This window comes from Oryctolagus cuniculus, chromosome 14 (assembly GCF_964237555.1).
Source record: "Oryctolagus cuniculus chromosome 14, mOryCun1.1, whole genome shotgun sequence".
Taxonomy (NCBI): Eukaryota; Metazoa; Chordata; class Mammalia; order Lagomorpha; family Leporidae; genus Oryctolagus; species Oryctolagus cuniculus.
Genome location: NC_091445.1, coordinates 4,094,713 through 4,113,987, shown reverse-complemented (window position 1 = coordinate 4,113,987; position 19,275 = coordinate 4,094,713). Strand labels below are relative to the sequence as shown.

Sequence of the window (19,275 nt, the reverse complement as noted above, 5' to 3'; positions counted from 1 at the left end):
AAGCACCACCTGGACGAGACGTGGGAGCAGAGCTTCTCTGGGATGTGGCGTCAGGAGGAAGAAATTCAGGGGTGATGAGGGCAACGCAGGAGAGGTCGTGCAGGGATCATCCCAAGGTCGCTCACGCAGCTCAGAGGGCCCTGGCTGGACTCAGAGCTGGTCCCGGGGAGGCGGCACAAGGCACCAAAACCGCCTGCCAACCATACAGTCTTGGCTCTCAGGAGCTTTCGGAGCCGCCGTCTCTATGGTCCCCACGGCTTCTGCTGCAGCTACTGAGACCACCCAAGGCCGCCAGGAGGAGTCACACGTGGCCTCGTGGAGCAGGTCTCGGGGCCTCGTCTCGGGTCATCAGCTCTGTGCGTCTTCGCAGCTGTCTCGTGCTAGCGCCATGAACGGGTCTGGGATTCGAGGCTGCAGGGAGATCTTTAGGAATCCCAAAGTGAGCCTCGGGCTGAGTCTGGAACTGAAGGCGGCCCTTCTCTCCTGCGCCTGCAGGGTCTGCCCTGCGACCCCCGGGCCGGGCGGCAGGCTGGGGAAGGGAGGGAGGCGGCGCTGCCATCTGTCTTTCGGAGCCCCGTGAGCTGCTCTGAGCGCCGGGCTCTGCCACCGCCCTCCGAATCATCTGCTAACAGGGCTCCGAGGCCAGCAAGTGCAGAGGAGACCTGAAGGGGGAGCTCAGGGAGGAGTCTGCACAGACAAGGGCCCTGTCCCCAGGAAAATACACCTGCACAGTGGTGATCGCCCCTGCAGAGGTCCGGGAAGGCAGTGCAGCCGGCTGCCTCTGCTGGCTGCCAGCAATGGGCTGTGTGTGCCCAGGACTGGGGTCTACAGCCTATGGAGACGCCCCTCTGCAGGCCCGCGGTGCAGCCTTTCTCACGGTGACTGCGGGACCCGACCCTCCACTCCAGCTCTGGCGTGGGCTGTGAGTCACCCCTGACGCTCACTGCCCGGACTGAGGTGGGCACTTCTAGCAACCTGGAGTCAGAACACCTGGTGCGGGGCTGCAGGGAACTGCTGAGACAGTGGAGGGAGCAAAGCTTAAACACAGACGAGGGCCAGGGTGGCGGACGCCATGGGGGAGCTGCAGGAGCTCACAAGCAGTTGGAACAGTCAGGAGGGGCTCCCTGGGGAGGAGGGCCGGCTTTCCAAGAAGGTATGAGGGTTAGGAAAGCAGAGAGAGTGGGCGAGCAAAGATATAGGGTCCAGGTGCTAAGGCTCCTGGGATTAAATCCTACCTCCACTTCTAGCCCAACTCCCTCCTAATTCACCTGGGAAGCGGCAGGTGCTGGTTTAAGTACTTTGGTGCCTACCATCCATGCCGGAGATCTGGGAGGCAGCAGGTGCTGGTTTAAGTACTCTGGTGCCTACCATCCATGCCAGAGACCTGGGAGGTGGCAGGTGCTGGTTTAAGTACTCTGGTGCCTACCATCCATGCCGGAGATCTGGGAGGCAGCAGGTGCTGGTTTAAGTACTCTGGTGCCTACCATCCATGCCGGAGATCTGGGAGGCGGCAGGTGCTGGTTTAAGTACTCTGGTGCCTACCATCCATGCCAGAGACCTGGGAGGTGGCAGGTGCTGGTTTAAGTACTCTGGTGCCTACCATCCATGCCGGAGATCTGGGAGGCGGCAGGTGCTGGTTTAAGTACTCTGGTGCCTACCATCCATGCCGGAGACCTGCGCGGAGTTCCCAGTTCCTGACTCCGGTCTGACCCAGCCTTGGCTGTTAGGGGCATTTGGGGAGTGAACCAGTGGATGGAAGATCTCTGTGAGTCTGTCAGTTTGCCTTTCAAACAAATAAAAATACATAAGTAAACTTCAAAAAAAAAAAAAAGAGTTACAGAGAGAGGGATGGAGAGAGTGGGGGAGAGTGAAGGGAAGAGAGAAGGGGAGGGAAGAAGGGGAGGGAAGAAGGGGAGGGAAGAAGGGGAGGGAAGAAGGGGAGGGAAGAAGGGGAGGGAAGAGGGGGAGGGAAGAGGGGGAGGGAAGAGGGGGGAGGAGGAGGGAGAGAGGGAGAGATCTTCCATTTGCTGGTTCATTCCCCAAACGGCCTCAATGGCCAGGGCTGAGCCAGGCTGAGGCCAGATGCCTGGAGCTCTACCTGGGTCCCCCCAATGGGTGACCGGGGGCTGAGTGTTGGGAAGCAGAGGGGACAGCTAGGGCCAGCTTTGGCCCCGAGGTCTCTGTCCAGCCTCCTTGCCGGCCCCGTGCTGAGGCAGCTGGCCCCCTGGCCAAAGGGTACTTGCGCTTCGGTTCGGAGAAGCAGAAACCTGCACTGGCCGCTCCCTGCAACACAGCCCCTGCTCTCTGCTTAACTGGCGATGCAGTCAAGGTCCCTCGCTTGGCCCAGCTGAGCCGTTTTCTTATTGGTAAAGCAAGGTGTTGGGACACAATGGGCTCCGGATTCGGCCAGGTTTTGGAGCTATGGGCTGTCCCCCATTAGTCCTTGGTGCACACAAAGGGATAGCGCCAGCACAGCACCCTAAACAAGCGGCCTCTGTCCAGCTACGCTCCCCCAGCTGGGCCCTCCAAGCAAACGCAGCTCGGCAGTGAATTCTTCCAGGTCTGCAAGGGGCCAGGTACCTGGTGGCCTTTTCCTGACACAGTAGCACTAGGTGCAGATATGCTCCCCGGGAGCAGGAAACAGCCAGCATGCCACAGATAGTGACACAACCGCTGACAACCAGGGCAGGAAGGACCCCCAGGAAGGGCACCACGAATTTGCCTTGGAAGCAGGAACTGGGGGCACTTGGCAGTCGGGGTTCCTGCAGGGTCTCCGTCAACACAGAGCCAACACTGACACTGGTCACCCGTGCAGCCTCTCGGAGCCACCTCTGCCAGGCTCTGGGCACATCGTCACTTCCGGAAGCTGCAAAGCCCCAGGAAAGAGCAGGTGTTGGGCAGAGCCGTCGTCAGACATCGCCCACAGGTTCAGGGGGCCTGGTGGGGATGGCCTGCTCCTAGCCAGGACCCTCACCTCCACCGCCCTTGCATTCACCAAGACAAAAGGGGTGCTCGGACGCTGGACAACCAGAAGGACAAACATCCACTGCGCGTTTGCTCGCTTCCAACCACGAGGTCACAGGCGGGAGGCCGATGCCAGAGGCTTAGCCGTGCCGCAGCAGGCAGAGGTCTGATCCGTCACCCAGCCTGGCTTCAGCCCCTCACTGATTACGTGGCTGCAAGGGCGATGCACTTGACGCAGCCGACTCGTAGTGCACTGACCAACGCACGGGGTGGCTTTGCCTGTGTGCTGGCTCCTCTGTGTGACCAAAGGCAGACCCGGAGGGAATCTAGGGAGCAAAGCCCAACTCCACTCAACGCGGACTCCCACCGGGAGCACAAGACCGGGTGCTGGACAAAGCTTATTTTATCCTAAGATTCTGCCTCCCCCTAGTTTTATGGGTCACCAGGGATAGGTGAGTGACCCAGACTTCAGGTGACAGGTGTCAGAAGAGACACCGGAGTTCAGTCCTCCAGGTTTCTTACTAGAACATATCCTCCAAGCCTCACAACAATTCTCCCAGCCTGCAAACCAGAGTGGTTGGAGCCGGCATTGGGGTGCACTGGTGGGGTCCTGGCTGCTCCACTTCCGATCCAGCTCCCTCTAGTGCACCTGGGGTGGCAGTGGAAGATGGCCAAGTGCTTGGGGCCCTGCATCCGCAAGGGAGACCCAGATGGAGTTCCTGACTCCTGGCTCCTGGCTCCAGCCTGGCTCAGCCCCGGCCCTGGCTTTGCAGCCATGTGGGGAGAGAACCAGTGGACGCAAGATCTGTCTCCCCTCTGGGCCACCGCCACTACTGTAACTCTGCCCTTAAAACAAACAAAAATAAAGACTAAAAGAGAAAGAAAGTGAACCATAGCACCAAGAAGGTTCCCACCGCGTAGCTGCCATTGAGCAGGACTCTCCCCAGGGCCCAGGGGAAGGAAGAGGTGTGGTCCCGGGGCTGAGACGGCTGTCCTGAGTAAGCGCCAGGGTCCCAGTGAGGGACGTGCCTGCAGAACCAATGCCACCACCTACGGACTTTCGATGTGGTTTTCAAGGTATTTCAGTGTCCAAAGAAAACCTCTCCCAGTGGAGATCAGCAGCCCACAGCCCAGAGTCCTCTACCTACCCTCTGAACTCTGCCCCAGGCGAGTCTACACAGTGGCTCTGGCTCCCAGCACACAGGAGGAAGCGGATCGTGTTATTTTGATACAAAGAATGGAGTGGTCATGGTACAAGATCTGCATGCAGGTGACAGGGACCCTCAGACAACAGCAGCTCACATTAAGTGGAAGCTTCTCTCCCTCCATTTAAATCCCCCCGCTCTCCACTGGTCCTGTACCATCTCGTGCTTGAGGTCTCACTGGAAATGTCACTTCCTCCACGACGCCTTCCCAGAGTTACCTGGACAAGTAAGGTGTTTCCGCACGCTGTGCTCGGACCACCTCCTATGAAAACAATGCTCATGGTTTCTGGCAATTCTTGTCTGATTTTTTTTTTCTCCATGTTAGAATTAGCAACACAGGAGGCCAGCACTGTGGAGTAGCTGGCATCCCATACGGGCACTGGTTCGAGTCCTGGCTGCTCCACTTCTGCTCTCGCTCCCTGCTAACGTGCCTGGACAAACAGTGGAGGATGGCCCAAGTCCTTGGGCCCCTGCACCCACACTGGAGATCTGGAAGAAGCTCCTGGCTTTGGAGCAGCCTAGCTCCGGCCACTGCACCCATTCGGGGAGTGAACCAGAGGATAGAAGGTATCTCCTTCTCCCCTTCTCTCTTTCCCTCTCTTATACATAAATCAATCAATCCAAAAAAAAGACGACAGCAACGCAGGGGTAGGGACTGTGTGTCCTCGCCCCTCCCCTGTCTCCAGAGAGCCCCCTCACCTGTGCACTCAGGGGCTTCAGGTGCTGCGCGCCCTGGAGGGTGGCGGGAACGGGGACTTCCGGCTTCTCATACACAAGGCTGCTGCTCACGAGACGGCCCAAAGACTATACAGTGAGACAAACCGAACAGGAGAACAGTCACCAACAATGCAGCGGGCACCCTGGACGCCAGCGAGAGCAAAGGCCCCAGCTTATGGGGCAGGGGTCAGCGGCGCTTTCCTACCCGGTGACAAACAGCAGCTCACGGGGGCCCCGCTCTCTGAGGTGGCCGACTCGGCTCTGCCCAGAGCTGCGAGAGCCAAGGCAGACAACTGGGAACGTCAGTCTTCTTTTACTTTTTCAACCATTTAAACGTGGAAACATCTTAGTTCGTGGTCTCGTGCAAACAGGTACTGTGGGGCGGGCGCTTGGCTCGGTGGTTAAGCGGCTCGGGGACACCTGTGTCCCACATTGGAGTGCTTGGGTCTGAGTGCTGGCACCAGCCCGACTCCAGCTTCCTGCCCGTGCGCGGTACAGGAGGCGGCAGGTGATGGCTCAGGTGGCTGGATCCCCGCCACCCACGTGGGAGACCTGCACGGAGCTGCCAGCTCCTGACTCGGACCTGGCCTAACCCTCGCTGTGCTGAGTGAGTGAACCAGTGGCTGAGAGACGTCCCTCTGTGTGTGTGTGTGTATGAGAGAGAGAGAGAGAGAGAGGGAGGGAGGGAGGGAGGGAGGGGGAGGGGGAGGGGAAGGGAGAGAGGGAGAGAGGGAGGGAGAGGGAGAGAGGGAGAGGGAGAGAGAGAGGGAGAGGGAAAGGGAGAGGGAGAGGGAGAGGGAGAAGGAGAGGGAGAAGGAGAGGGAGAGGGAGAGAGAGGGGGAGGGAGGGAGAGAGAGGGGGAGAGGAAGAGGGAGGGAGGGAGGGAGGAGAGAGAGAGAGAGGGAGGGAGAGAGAGGGAGGGGGAGAGAGAGAGGGAGAGAGAGAGAGAGAGAGAGGGGAAGAGAGGGAGAGAGAGGGAGGGAGAGAGGGAGGGAGGGAGAGAGAGAGGGAGAGAGAGAGAGAAAAGAGAAAGAGAGAGAGAGGGAGGGAGGGAGAGTGAAAGAGAGGGAGGGAGGGAGAGAGGGAGGGAGGGAGGGAGAGGGAAAGAGAGGGAGGAAGGGAGGGAGGGAGAGAGAGAGAGAGAGGGAGGGAGAGGGAGAGAGGGAGGGAGGGAAGGAGGGAGAGGGAAAGAGAGGGAGGGAGGGAAGGAGGGAGAGGGAAAGAGAGGGAGGGAGGGAGGGAGGGAGAGTGAAAGAGAGGGAGGGAGGGAGGGAGGGAGGGAGAGGGAAAGAGGGAGAGGGAGGGAGGGAGGGAGAGAGAGAAGACAGAGACTCTGCCTTCCAAGAAACCGGAAAAAGCAGAGCAGCTGACCTTGGCGCTGGTGACGACTGTTAGAGAGCATGTGACTGGTGGTGAACCATCTCCAGCCTCGCCTTGTTTCTTTATTCCTTGTACACTTTCAGTGCTGTTTATACTGACAACTAGCCACTCTGTGCCTGGACAAAGCGGCTCAGACACAGGCTGCTGAGACCACGTGAGGCGGGACACACCTTCACAGGTGCTGGCCGTGGTGGGTGCCCCAGGGCCCCACACCTGTGCTTGCAGCCCCGGTGGGGGGTGGGGGACACCTCGTGAGGCGTGATGACTGACACACGTGAAGTGAGTCAAGCGCCCTATGTGCCCAGAATCGGCAGCAGCCCGTGTGACCCCACAGGGAGGTGGAGGTGGGGGACTTGGAAGGTCTGGGCGGTGGTGGGAGGGGCATCAGGGGCCAGCACATCAGTCTGGTGGGCTACAGAAAACCAGTGGGGTCACCCCCCTCAGGTACTCCCAACAGAGTGCCTGTTTCTTTTAAAAAAAATATTGAATTTCTGGCCGGCGCTGCGGCTCACTAGGCTAATCCTCCACCTTGCGGCGCCGGCACACCGGGTTCTAGTCCCGGTTGTGGGGCCGGATTCTGTCCCGGTTGCCCCTCTTCCAGGCCAGCTCTCTGCTGTGGCATGGGAAGGCAGTGAAGGATGGCCCAAGTGCTTGGGCCCTGCACCCCATGGGAGACCAGGAGGAAGCACCTGGCTCCTGCCTTCGGATCAGCGCAGCGCTGCTGGGAGATGGGAACCCAATCCAGGTCTCCCTCGTGGGTGGCGGGGCCCCAGCACACTCCCAGGGTGTGCGTTAGCAGGCAGCTGTAGTCAGGGAGCCGAGCCGGGCCTCAACCCAGCACCCCAATGGGGACCCGGGCGTCTCAGTCGCTGTGCTCAGAGGCCTCCCCCACGCATCAGTTCTACAAGATTCTGACTTGGAAACTGATGTGGGCCCGGAACACGGTCACTACTGGTCCGGCTTCTCGCCTCCTGCAGAGACGGACATACCAAGGGGGAGTGGCAGCAGGGGCAAACAGAAACGGAGTTTCTTAGGCCGTGAGAGAGTAACCTACATTCACGAGCAAGGGTGGGTGGCCCATAAGCTAGAGAGAGAGAGAGACAGAAAACCCGAAAACGGTACCTGCACCTGGGAGGGAGCACACGGGAGCGGGAGAACAGACCGCGGGCGCACTCCACAATGCAGAGAGCAGGCCCTACCTCTCGCAGCACTTCCGCCTCTTTTTATAGAGAAGGGGTGGGGCCCCAATCAGATATGCAAATGAAGTTGGGCGTCACAGGTGCCCTGGTCCCCAGGTGCACCCTGGGAAGGGGGTGTATCAAATCACAGCATCATTTTGCGGGAGTATGCTAGTTAAATCTTTTCCTGCTACTTTTTAAAAAATTTATTTATTTGAAAGGCGAAGTTACAGAGAGACTGAAAGAGAAACAGAGGTCTTCCATCTGCTGGTTCACTCCCCAAATGGCCTCGACAGCCAGGGCTGTGTCAGGTCGAAGCCAAGAGCCAGGAGCTTCTTCCTGGTGTCGGCCGTGGCCCCAGCACTTGGGCCATCATCACTGCCGTCCAGGCCATTAGCAGGGAGCTGGCTCAGAAGTGGAACAGACAGGACTCAAAGTGGTGCCCACGTGGGACGGTGGCGCTGCGGGCCTCCACTTAGCCCCGCGGTACCACAGCACCGGTCCCCTTCGGCTAGTGCTTTGCCAAACGGTCCACCGGGCAAAGTTCTGGAAGAGGGAGACAGCATCGCACATCCCAGCGGAGGGAGTCGGTGTCTCCCCGCAGCCACAGCCCCAGAAGGAGCCAGCGTGCAGAAGCAAGAATAAAACCAGGCTTTCAAATATTCCCTAGATTTCTGGAAAACTCTGAACTCCTGCCAATCCCCCAGAGCCCTCCCTCGCCCCCTGTGAGATAGAAAGCTCTGAGTTTACCGTCCTTTCCCCTCTGGCTTGGAAAGGGGAGCCTTGTTGGAAATCAAGAGTAAGAGAGTCGGCCGGCACCGCGGCTCACTAGGCTAATCCTTCGCCTTGCGGCGCCGGCACACCGGATTCTGTCCCGGTTGCCCCTCTTCCAGGCCAGCTCTCTGCTGTGGCCAGGGAGTGCAGTGGAAGATGGCCCAAGTGCTTGGGCCCTGCACCCCATGGGAGACCAGGAGAAGCACCTGGCTCCTGGCTCCTGCCATCGGATCAGCGCAGTGCGCCATTGGAGGGTGAACCAACGGCAAAGGAAGACCTTTCTCTCTGTCTCTCTCTCTCACTGTCCACTCTGCCTGTCAAAAAAAAAAAAAAAAAAAAAAAAGAGTAAGAGAGTCCTAAATCGCTCCTCCCAATATAAAATACAGGTGGCAGGAAAATCAGCTAATGTTACAAAACGCCACGTTGCCCAGGGTGAATCGCTCATGTTACAAAGCCAGTTACAAAACGCCACGTTGCACAGGGTGAATCGCTCTGATTGCCACCTGGGGCGCAGGCTGCACAGGACATGAAGTGACCTTGACCTGCGTGTAGCACCAGCCTCGCACCAGCCACGCACGCTGTTGAACGGGAACCTGGCAGCCCAGCTGCGGGCCCTGGAGAGCCGCAGTGGGCGGCAGAGGCTCAGCCCAGCACAGTGGCTCTGCTTGGCTACTCCTCTCCCCTCTCGTCAGAGGTTGTAGGCCTCGTAACGGGGATGCAGGCTGAGCACCAGCCAGCAGCTGGTTCGCATCACCTACAGTGGCACGCGGTCAACGCTTCCCGTCAATCCATCCGTTTTTATTTCTTGGTACATGTGTGTTGTTCGAGTGTCCACAGGTTTTTTTTTTTTTTTTTTTTTTTGGACAGGCAGAGTGGACAGTGAGAGAGAGAGACAGAGAGAAAGGTCTTCCTTTGCCGTTGGTTCACCCTCCAATGGCCGCCGCGGCCGGCGCACCGCGCTGATCTGATGGCAGGAGCCAGGAGCCAGGTGCTTCTCCTGGTCTCCCATGGGGTGCAGGGCCCAAACACTTGGGCCATCCTCCACTGCACTCCCGGGCCACAGCAGAGAGCTGGCCTGGAAGAGGGGCAACCGGGACAGAATCCGGCGCCCCGACCGGGACTAGAACCTGGTGTGCCGGGGCCGCAAGGCAGAGGATTAGCCTAGTGAGCCGCGGTGCCGGCTTGTCTACAGTTCTTAACAGGTGTGGAGCAGAATCCCAGTCTATCTCACACTCTCCGCCCCCGCCCTAAGGCAGCCTGTGTCACTCTAACTCCCTAGATGGCTTCATGGCACTATAACAGGCCTCTGGGGATGCCGTTGTAAAGTGAGCAGATACAGTGGTGGGGGTTTGCAATGAGGAGTTCGCAGATGCGGAACTGGGAGCAGGTATGTGTGGCCCAGGCGCGAAGAGGCTGGGCCTGTGTCCCCGCTCCAGCTCCTGGCCCCGGCTTCCTGCCAGTGCAGTCCCAGGGAAGCAACCCCTGGGATGGCTGCACCCTCGCCAGCCCAGGCTCTCCCAGCAGACCTTCCCCATGGAGGTGCCGTTCCCCTGAGGCAGTTCCAGCCTGGACACCCAGGCTCCCGGGTGCGGCGTCTGGGGGCCGCCCCACGCCCAGACCCCAGCCCTTCTCCCCCTTGCGCTCTTGTCCAGGGCCTCTGCCCCTTTCTCCGACAGAACCCCCAAGTCGCAGCTCAGGAAAAGCGTCTTCCTTTTGAGGAGAGAGCCATGTGAGTGGCAAGCCTTGGGGCAGGCACCAAGGAAAGCTATTGTTTTCTTGAACTCAAAAAATTAGGCAGCCAACGCTGTGGCATAGCGGGTAAACCTGCTGCCTCTGGCGCCCACATCCCGTCTGGACGCTGGTTCGAGTCCTGGCTGCTCCACTTACGATCCAGCTCCCTGCTGGTGCTCCTGGTAAGGCAGTGGATAGTGGGCCAAGTGCTTGGGTCCTTGCATGGAGTTCCCGGCTCCTGGCTTCAGCCTGGCCCAGTCCTGGCTGTCGTGGCCATTTGGGGAGTGAGCCAGGGGATGGAAAATCTCTTTGTCTCTCCCTCCCTCTCTGTAACTCTGCCTTTCAAATAAATAAATAAATCTTAAAAAAAAAAAAAAAAAAAAAAAACAACTAGGAGACCTATGGATGGCATGCAGCTTTTTGCCCTTTCAACCTTACTCTTCTGGCCTACAATTTGGATATAATGCCTGGAAGATAAGCAGCCCTTTTGTAATCACAAGACCAAAACGACAAACTAAGGGTGACTAAATGGGAGAGAAGCAGCAAGCTGTACTATCCCTGGACTTCTTTGCTATGTGAAATAAAAAAAAAAAATACATGGTGCCATTTAGTTAAACACTAACATTTGCCCAAAGCTATCTTACCTGGTAACTATTATTTATCTATTGTATTTGTTTGAAAGACAGAGAAAATGGGAGACCTCCCACTCACTGACTCACTCCCCAGATGCCAACAACAGCCAGGGATAGGCCTCCCCGAACGCCATGCGGGTCTCCCAGGTGGGTGGCAGGGGTCTGAGCACTTGAGCCATGATCTACTGCCTCCCAGGGTGCATTAGCAGGACGCTGGATGGAAGGGACGTAGCTGGGGCTCACAGCAGGTGCTCCACCATGGGCCGCAGGTGTCCGGGCAATGGCTCTCCCACGGTGCCGCAGCACGGCCCCAGCCCTGCTGCTCCGGCTCTGAGAGCCCAGACTTCTGAGAGCATGAGGGCTGCGGCACGGCCGTCGGTGGCTTGCAGCTGCTGCACTGCACATCTAGGACTCTGCCTTCGTTAAGTACTGATGACGATGTAACCATGGAGCTTTTAATTCAAGCAAGCAGACTGGTCATGCCTCTCTCTGTCCCGCGGCGTGAACCGATTCTGAATGGACCATAACATTAAGTGTGACTGTGGCGAGGACGGGGGACTCCAGCAGGAGGCCAGTGTTTCTGGCTTGGGCTTATTTCTGAGACAGTAGGTAGATGGGGGGATTTGTTCCTTTTATTTCAAAAATGTAACAGGCATATAAGGACTCCGCATGTTGCTAGGATACCTGTGATGCTTCAGTGCCACATGCACATACGTGTAATGCCCCATTCGTGTGCCTATGTCCGTCACACATCTAAATTTCTGGAGAGTGAAAACATCCAAATCCTGTCTCTGTCTTTACAGAGAAATGTGTGTACGTCAGCCCTGCTGTGCCACGGGGCCCGGGGCTTCGTGCTCCTACCTGGCTTTCATCTGGCGCTCGGAATGTGCCTTTCTCCACGCCGTCCTCTCCCCTGCCCGGCCTGACCACTGCTGGCCGCCGTTCTGCCCTCCTGTGAGAGCTCCCGTTTTTAGAGTCCACGCGTAGGGGAGCTCACAGGGGACTCGGCTTGGCTTGTTTTACTTAGCACACTGGTCTCCAGTTCCACGCATGTTGTTGTGAACGACCGGACGTCGTCCTTTTTCATGGCCAAGTACTATTCCACGGTGCAGCTGTTCCACGTTGTCCGTCTCCAATCACGAGTGGATGGCACTTGGGTTGTCACCCTCTCTCGGCTGTCGTGAGTGGTGCTCGGGTACGTGGCAGTGCAGGTGCTGTTGCAGCACACGGATTGCATCTCCTGGATATGTACACACCAGGAGCAGGACTGCTGGGCCATACGGGAGTCCTGGTCTTAGTTTTTTGAGGAAACTCCACACTATTTCCCGTAACGGCTCTGCTCATCTACATCCCGGGGTGGACGGATTCCTGATGGGGATGTTTATCAAACACATGCTTCCAGTCTTTCTTGCTCCTATACTGGCTTCTTCGTGGCATAAAACCACGAGGACAGGGAGTCCCACCTTCCAGAAAGTCCTACCTTCTCACCCACACAGTGAGATGAGGCCAATTCGGTTTGCACACTTTGAGCAGGGTCTGCCCACCTTGCAAAAGGTGGCAGGTGCACCTCTGTTCTCCTGCAGTCGCCCATCTCACAGAGGAGGGGCTGCCTGCCCTGGCGTGACACCCAGCTGGAGTGCCTTGGGCTCAGACCAACCCAGGCTCTCACCTTCCCTCAGTGAAAGCCACTCGTCTGGAAAGCTGCTGGCGGCCGCAAGTGGAGCCCCTGCAGGGCCCTTCCTCCTGCATCGCCCAGGCCACCAGGGCAGACACCACCCCCACCCCCACCCCAGGCTGTGGCTTCACTGTCGCTTTTTTGTTATGGATTTCAGTTTTCAGTGCAGCCTCTCTTTATCCGTCTCATGTCCCCATGCCCTGCTGATGGGCGCGGCCACTGGGACACAGGCGGCCAGGGAGGCTCCAGTCCTAAGCCCTGGAGCCGGGCAGAGCAGGAGGAACAGGAGGAAGGCCACAGGTGTGGGGAAGGCCCTGGACTACCGGGCTGTGCTGGTGGGCCCGGTGTGACCGCAAAGCTCCCCACACAGGGGGCTCCCCTCTGCCCTGGGAGTGAGGCAAGAGGCAGAGGGAGAGAGGAAGAAGAAGGGCAGGTGCAGGAAGGGTGGCGGCCAAGGAATGCACGCGGCTGGGAAATTGGGAAAAGGCCAGGGGGTGGATTCGCTCCTGCAGCCGCCAGGAGCCAGCACTGCTGACCCCTCGCCTCCAGCCACAGAAAACCCAGCGCGCGCTTGGGACTCTCAAGAACAAGTGTGTTGTTTTAAGCCGCGAAATTGGCGCTTTGTTGGTAGACAAGTGCAACAGGAAACTGATGTCGGCATGAGCCCCGCATCCTGGATTCTGCAAGCTGCCAGGCGGCTCGGACAGCAGCTGAGCATGTGCCCGCTTCCACACACAGCCCCTCCCAAGGACAGCACGGCGAGGTCCACGGGTGCCCATCAGCAGTGCCGTGGGTGAACAAGTGGAAAGACAGCCGCACGGTGAGGCTTTCCACGAAGCGAGGAGTAGGCGGCCGCGGTCCTGGGAGCCTCCGCACGGACGCGGGTGAGCAAAGCTGGAGCACAGAGCCAGGATTCCAAGGCTCAGGGCCCAGCGCGGGACGGGCCTGGGAACGCGCCACGCCTGGGCGCGCTAGGCAGCCGCTCCGCGCGTGGTTTTCCCCAGGGAAGGAACCCCGGGCAGGGCCGCACGCGGAGGACTGGGAACCACAAGCTAGCCTTGGCAACACCTGACGCTTTGTCTCTGGGACTCCACCAGGTCAACGAAGAGTTCCATTGCGGCTTCCTTGGGCACTTGTCGGCATCTAAGACGTGACATGCGTCTGGGGAAGTTTGCGGTGTCCCGGCACTGTTGGAACTACAGTGTGCCAAAGTTATAAAACCGCAGAAACTACGAGAACGGCTGGCCCCCCAGCCCCGGGCCTGCGGCTAGGCGCCTCGGGATCTCCCTAAGAGGGGACCAGCAAGGGCCGAGCGGGTCAGAGGGCGGCGGGAGGACCGGGGCCGCCCCTCGCCGAGCGCGCAGCCCCTGCGCCTCGCTCTCGGCCCGGATCAGAGGACGGGGTGGGGGCGCCCGTGCGAACGCAAGGCGGGGCCTCGCGGGAGGCCTCCGGCCCCGGGGACGGTCGGCGGGACCTCTGCACCTGCGGAGCGGCCGGGAGCCCGCGTCACCCGCGGCGGGGCCGCCTCGCGCGCAGTCTGGCGAGGTGCGCGCCTCGCGGCCGGCCTCCCGTCCGCCAAGCACCGCAGGCCCAGGGCGGCCTCCGCCGGGATCTGCGCTTCACGCCGCCCGGGAGCCCGCGCGGTACGGCGCCCTGGGGTCTCCGGCGCGGAGGGTGGGAGCAGCCGGGGCGGCGGCGGCGGGCGCGGCCGCGGACTCGACAGCGCGTCCCAGGCCGGGGTGCGGCGCGGGGCCGTGCGGGCTGCACTTGGGGAAACTTTGGTCGCGGCGGCGGCGGCGGGAGGACCTTGAGGGCGCAGCCGGGGTCTGCAGTGGCACGGCCTCTGTGCGCCCGCCGGACGCGCTCGGGCCCTGGGAACCCGCACCTTCTGGGCACCCGCCACTGCGGCGCCCTGAGCCGGCAGCGAGACCCCGCCGCCCGAGGGCCTCCCGGGGACACTGCCCGGCCACCCCGAGGCGCGCCCCAGCCGAGCGCGCCCTCGCGCCTCCCGCAGCCCGCGCCGGTTTTCCGCTCCGGCTTTGCGGCAGCTCAAGCTCAGCCGGGTCCCCGCCGGCATGCGGGTTCCGCCTCCTTCTCCTCCTAGCAGCGCGGGGCATGGACAGGGGCCACCCGGGCGCGGGCGGCGCCGCAGCGGGAGCGGCACGCGTGGGGCTACAGGAGCGCGCGGTGAGGGCCGGTGGAGCGGGTCTCGGCGGCGGCCTCCGGCTGCGGGCAGCGGCAGGTGCGGGCCGGCCGCGGGGGGCGGGCTGCGGGCTGCGTCTGCAGCCTCTGGCTCGGGAAACGGGAGCCACGCAGGGCGGGCGGCAGGGTCCCCGCGGCTTCGGGCGCGCACAGCCTCGGCACCAGCCTCGCAGAGGCGCACCTGTCCCGGCGCGGGCGCGCCATTTGCTGAGGGAGGGCCGTGTCCTGCGGGCGAGCCACGCGTGGACAGCTCCGCAGTGGCTCCGGGCAGCCCCCGTGCCACGGATGACGCCCTCCGCTGCCCGCCAGCCGCTGCCCTGGCTCGGGGAGGAGGCGCCGAGACGCAGCCCGCCCCCATCGGGGCCCCGGCGCCGCCGCCCCGGTCACCTTCCTTTGCCCTTCTCCGACAGCACCTCGGGCTGCTCGCGCCCGCACCGGGACCGCCGAGGAGACCGCGGGAACGCGAGCGGCATCGCCAGCAGCCGGGAGCCTGGCCCCCGGAGTCCCCAGCACTCGGAGCCGCAGGTCTGTGCTCTCTCCCTGTCTCCATCCTTGTGTGTGTGTGTGTGTGTGTGTTGGGGGGAGGGTCTGCAGAGAGGAGCCGGGATGCGGGGGCCCAGAGGGGCTGGGGGACACCCCAAGCCTCGTATCCACGGCTCCCCGGGCAGCCTGCGGGTTGCTAAGTGGCCATAGAGCACTTTTCCCGGCCGGTAGTCGCAGTCCCTGGGCGGCCTGGGGGCGGCCTCTCTCTGGCGAGGACACCCGTTGCGCCACGGCGGCTGGCCGTCACATGCTGCCCCGGCGGCTGCCCACCTCCGGCTGCCCGTCCGTGTGGTGCATGGGGCTGTGGGGTCCCTCCTGCGGGGAGGCGAGGCAGGGGCTGGGCTGAGCAGGGTGCGCAGGAGGCGTGTGGAGTATCTGGGCGTGGAGGCTGGCACCCTATGTCCTCCATAGGCCATTAACACCCACACAAGGGGAGCACCCAGCTGGGGGCCCCTCCCCCAGCCCAGAGGCACCCCCTAGGCAGTACCTGTATTCGGGGGTGGAAAAGCTGGAACGGGCACCTATTGAATTCCTCTGTGGCAGGTGAATTGGGATCTTTGCAAATCTTCAAGTCTGACAGGCCGGCATCCCATATGGGCCCTGGTTGGAGTCCTGGCTGCTCCACTCCTGGTCCAGCTCCCTGCTGATGCACCTGGCAAAGCAGAGGAAGATGGCCCAAGTGCTTGGGCCTCTGTACCCACATGGGAGACTGGCTTTGGCTGGCATTTTGCAGTCGTCTGGGGAGAGAACAGGTGGATGGAAGATGTCTGGCACTCCTCTCTGGAACTTTGCCTTATCAAAAAATAATAAGCCTTTAAAAGATAATGACCCTCTTCACAGGCAGCTACAGTAGCTGGCATCTCCATTGTAGGGATGGAGAAGCTGAGGCCCAGAGAATGGCTTCCCAAAGGCTGAGAGCCTGAGAGAGATGAGCCAGGCCCTGAGACCCACCCTGCTTCCTTCTCTGAGCCTGCAGGCTGCACTAGGGCGGGGCGGCCCGGGGGGAGGGGCTAATCCTGAGCCTCACACCCACTTGTTAGGCTCCAGCCCCTCCCCATCCCCCATGGCCAGACAACTGACTGATAGCAGAGAGCTGGGAACAGCACAAAGGAAAAGAACTTTTCTGTCCTAATGAAAGGAAGACTGGGGGTGGCGTGGGCAGGAAAAGCCACAGGAGAGCCTGGCCTGTCATTTCCACTCGGCTCTTAAAGCGCCTTAGCCCACGAGGCCGGTGCTCCCTTCGGGGAGCCGGCCAGCCAAGCAGCCAGGGTGGGGATGTCACCTGTCGCACGCAGAGGCAGGTGCTTAGTCCTGGCAAGCAGCTGAGTGACAGGCAGGATCTGTCCTGCACACGTACTCACACACGTGCGCACACTCACGCACACACACACGTGCGTATGCACACATGCACACACCCACACATGCACACACACATGTACACAGCCACACACATGTGCACAGACACGTGCACACCCACCCATGCACACACGCGCGCGCGCACACAGTCACCGGGCACAGCCCCCGCCGGACTGACCGACACGCACTGTGGGGTTTTCTTCACAAGGAGTGGAAAAGGCCGGGCTCCGAATGGGAGGGCTGCAGGTAAGGGTCCCGGGTGCCGCCGGGATTCCGGAGAGCTCTGGTTTCCTTCCATAGGACCTGACAGCTGGCGCAGGAGGCCGTCCAGGGAGAGCAAGAGCGAAACAGGAAGCTCTGAGTGATGTTCCCAGGTAACCGCGTCCCTCTGGGGCAGCGTCTGCGGGGGTGACTGGGGCCCTGCTGGGAACCGCTTTGTGTGGGGACAGGGGTTTGCAGTCGGGCTCACAAGTCTCAGGTGCGCGGCTTTTGGCTCCTTTTTCCTGGCCTCAGTCCCCTTCAGCCTGCAGACCCCTGCTCTGTCCCCTGCAAGTTTGGAGCCCCCGATGTGTGTGTGTGGCCTTGCCCTGGGCACCGGGGGTCTGCCTCTTGGTGAAGCCCTGGGGGACCGGGTGCCTGTCCAGCCAGCCTCTCTCTCAGCCCCTAGCTCCCTGGCTCCTGGCTAAGGGGCTCTCTTGCCACGGGGACCCCTCCCCTGCCGCCCCAGGCCCCTCTTCTCTGCAAAGGCTCCTGACCACTGCAAACCCTCACGTCTAACACCCTGAGAAACCGCCTGCTGACGATCCCTCACCTCCATTCTCTGTTATTGAGAATATAGATTTTTTTTTCCCTTGTTTCTTTAAAGAATAACCACATAGCTCTAATGCTGATGGGGCCCTGAGACTAGAGGGAGGCAGGAGAGGAGTGCGGGAAATGGGCCGTGATGCGTTGCTAGCATCCAGCCCTCTAACCATGACTGTCTAATAATAACGCTGAAACGCTAAGGGCAGCACACTTGCAGGATGTGTTCTTTGTGCGTTTCACTTACTAGATTCTGCTTTTGTGTACAAAGCGTGGGTTACAGGTCGTAAAAAAACTTGCAGTGTTTTATCTGTTATTTGGATAGGCTGTCCATCAGCGACACGACAAAAACTGTCTGAAGTTCTGAGCTGGAATTCCTCTGAGGAATGCAGTGAGTAGGAGGCACTGTCCCCTGGGAGGACCGCTGTGTCACTGTCACCCACAGGACTCAGAGAGGCCAAGCAACTTGACCGGGGCAAACAGCTAAGTAAGTAGGAGACCGGCACGGCGAGCCGGTTCTGTCTGACGCCAAACACTCTGCAGGCGAACCCCTCTCTCTGTGGAAGGTGCACTTAAACGTGGGCGTCTCCAGGAGCTGGATGTAAGAGCGCTTGTTGTTAATGTTGTCAGGATGCTTCAAGGGAGGGACAGCAGAGGAGAACCATCTAGAACACACCGGGGATCTCTATGGAAAGCAAATCAGACTTAAACATCAGCTTTTTATGAAAAAAAAAAAAGTATTTATTTGAGAGGCAGAAACGCCAAGAGCGCTGGTTCTCTCCCCAAGTCCCCACGACGGCCAGGGCCGGGCCTGACTGCAGCCGGGAGCCGGGAATTCCAGCGGGTCTCCCTCGTGGGTGGCAGGAGCCCAGCTCCCTGAGCCATCCCCAGTGCCTTCCACGGTCTACACTAGCAGGAGCTGGAGTCAGGAGCCAGAGCAGGAACCAGATGGGCCATGGGTGTCTTTTTTTTTTTTTTTTTTTTGACAGGCAGAGTGGACAGTGAGAGAGAGACAGAGAGAAAGGTCTTCCTTTGCCGTTGGTTCACCCTCCAATGGCCGGCGCACCGCACTGATCCGATGGCAGGAGCCAGGTGCTTCTCCTGGTCTCCCATGCGGGTGCAGGGCCCAAGGACTTGGGCCATCCTCCACTGCACTCCCGGGCCACAGCAGAGAGCTGGCCTGGAAGAGGGGCAACTGGGACAGAATCCGGCGCCCCGACTGGGACTAGAACCCGGTGTGCTGGCACTGCAAGGCGGAGGATTAGCCTAGTGAGCCGCGACGCTGGCCCATGGGTGTCTTAACCCCAGTGTCAGCGTCCTTTACGAACACGGATGAGGCAAGATCTGCGAGGAGAGATGGGGCCGGCCTCGGTCACGGGGACTGCCCAGGGGAGACGCTGAACACCAGACCAGACCGCAGACTCCAATGCGGGTCACACATCAGAGAATAAAGTGGCAGACAGCGTTTCTTTCTGAAAAATGTAACGTTTAAACAACTTTGTAACTGCTCTACTAAATGTTAAACAGGAAGCAAACCAAGTGGCTTTAAAAGTTGATAAGAAGGGCCGGCGCCGCGGCTCAATAGGCTAATCCTCCGCCTTGCGGCACTGGCACCGGGTTCTAGTCCCGGTCGGGGCGCTGGATTCTGTCCCGGTTGCCCCTCTTCCAGGCCAGCTCTCTGCTGTGGCCAGGGAGTGCAGTGGAGGATGGCCCAAGTGCTTTGGCCCTGCACCCCATGGGAGACCAGGAGAAGCACCTGGCTCCTGCCATTGGATCAGCGCGGTGCGCCGGCTGCAGCGCACCAGCAGTGGCGGCCATTGGAGGGTGAACCAATGGCAAAGGAAGACCTTTCTCTCTGTCTCTCTCTCTCTCACTGTCCACTCTGCCTGTCAAAAAAAAAAAAAGAAGAAGAAGAAGAAAAAAAAAGTTGTTAAGGAGGCGGGCGCTGTGGCACAGTAGGCTAAGCCTCCACTGCGGTGCCAGCATCTCTTAGGGGAGCCAATCTGTGTTCCAGCTGCTCCACTTCCTGTCCAGCTCTGTGCTACGGCCTGGGAAAGCAGTGGAAGATGGCCAAGTCCTTAGGCCCCTGTACCCAGGTGGGAGACCCAGAAGCTCCT

At 60.2% G+C, this 19,275-nt stretch overlaps 1 protein-coding gene across 1 annotated transcript; it reads left to right on the top strand.

The window, feature by feature from the left end:
• The first annotated feature begins 1,072 nt into the window (after positions 1-1,072).
• LOC108177242 (translation initiation factor IF-2) lies at positions 1,073-17,639 on the top strand. Its single transcript, XM_070056892.1, has 6 exons — positions 1,073-1,153; positions 9,871-9,947; positions 13,483-13,899; positions 14,869-14,983; positions 16,658-16,731; positions 17,484-17,639. The coding sequence occupies exons 1-6, from the start codon at positions 1,073-1,075 to the stop codon at positions 17,515-17,517; spliced, it is 798 nt and encodes a 265-aa protein (XP_069912993.1). The 3' UTR covers positions 17,518-17,639.
• Positions 17,640-19,275: the final 1,636 nt, after the last annotated feature.

What these genes read in the sequence shown, in the direction of transcription:
- LOC108177242 (XM_070056892.1), top strand. Translation starts at nt 1,073, where the DNA reads ATGGGGGAGCTGCAGGAGCTCACAAGCAGTTGGAACAGTCAGGAGGGG. An exon ending in CCTTTTGAGGAGAGAGCCAT is followed by an intron (nt 9,948 to 13,482) that starts GTGAGTGGCAAG and finishes ATAAAACCGCAG; the next exon opens with AAACTACGAGAACGGCTGGC. An exon ending in CCCAGCACTCGGAGCCGCAG is followed by an intron (nt 14,984 to 16,657) that starts GTCTGTGCTCTC and finishes TTCCTTCCATAG; the next exon opens with GACCTGACAGCTGGCGCAGG.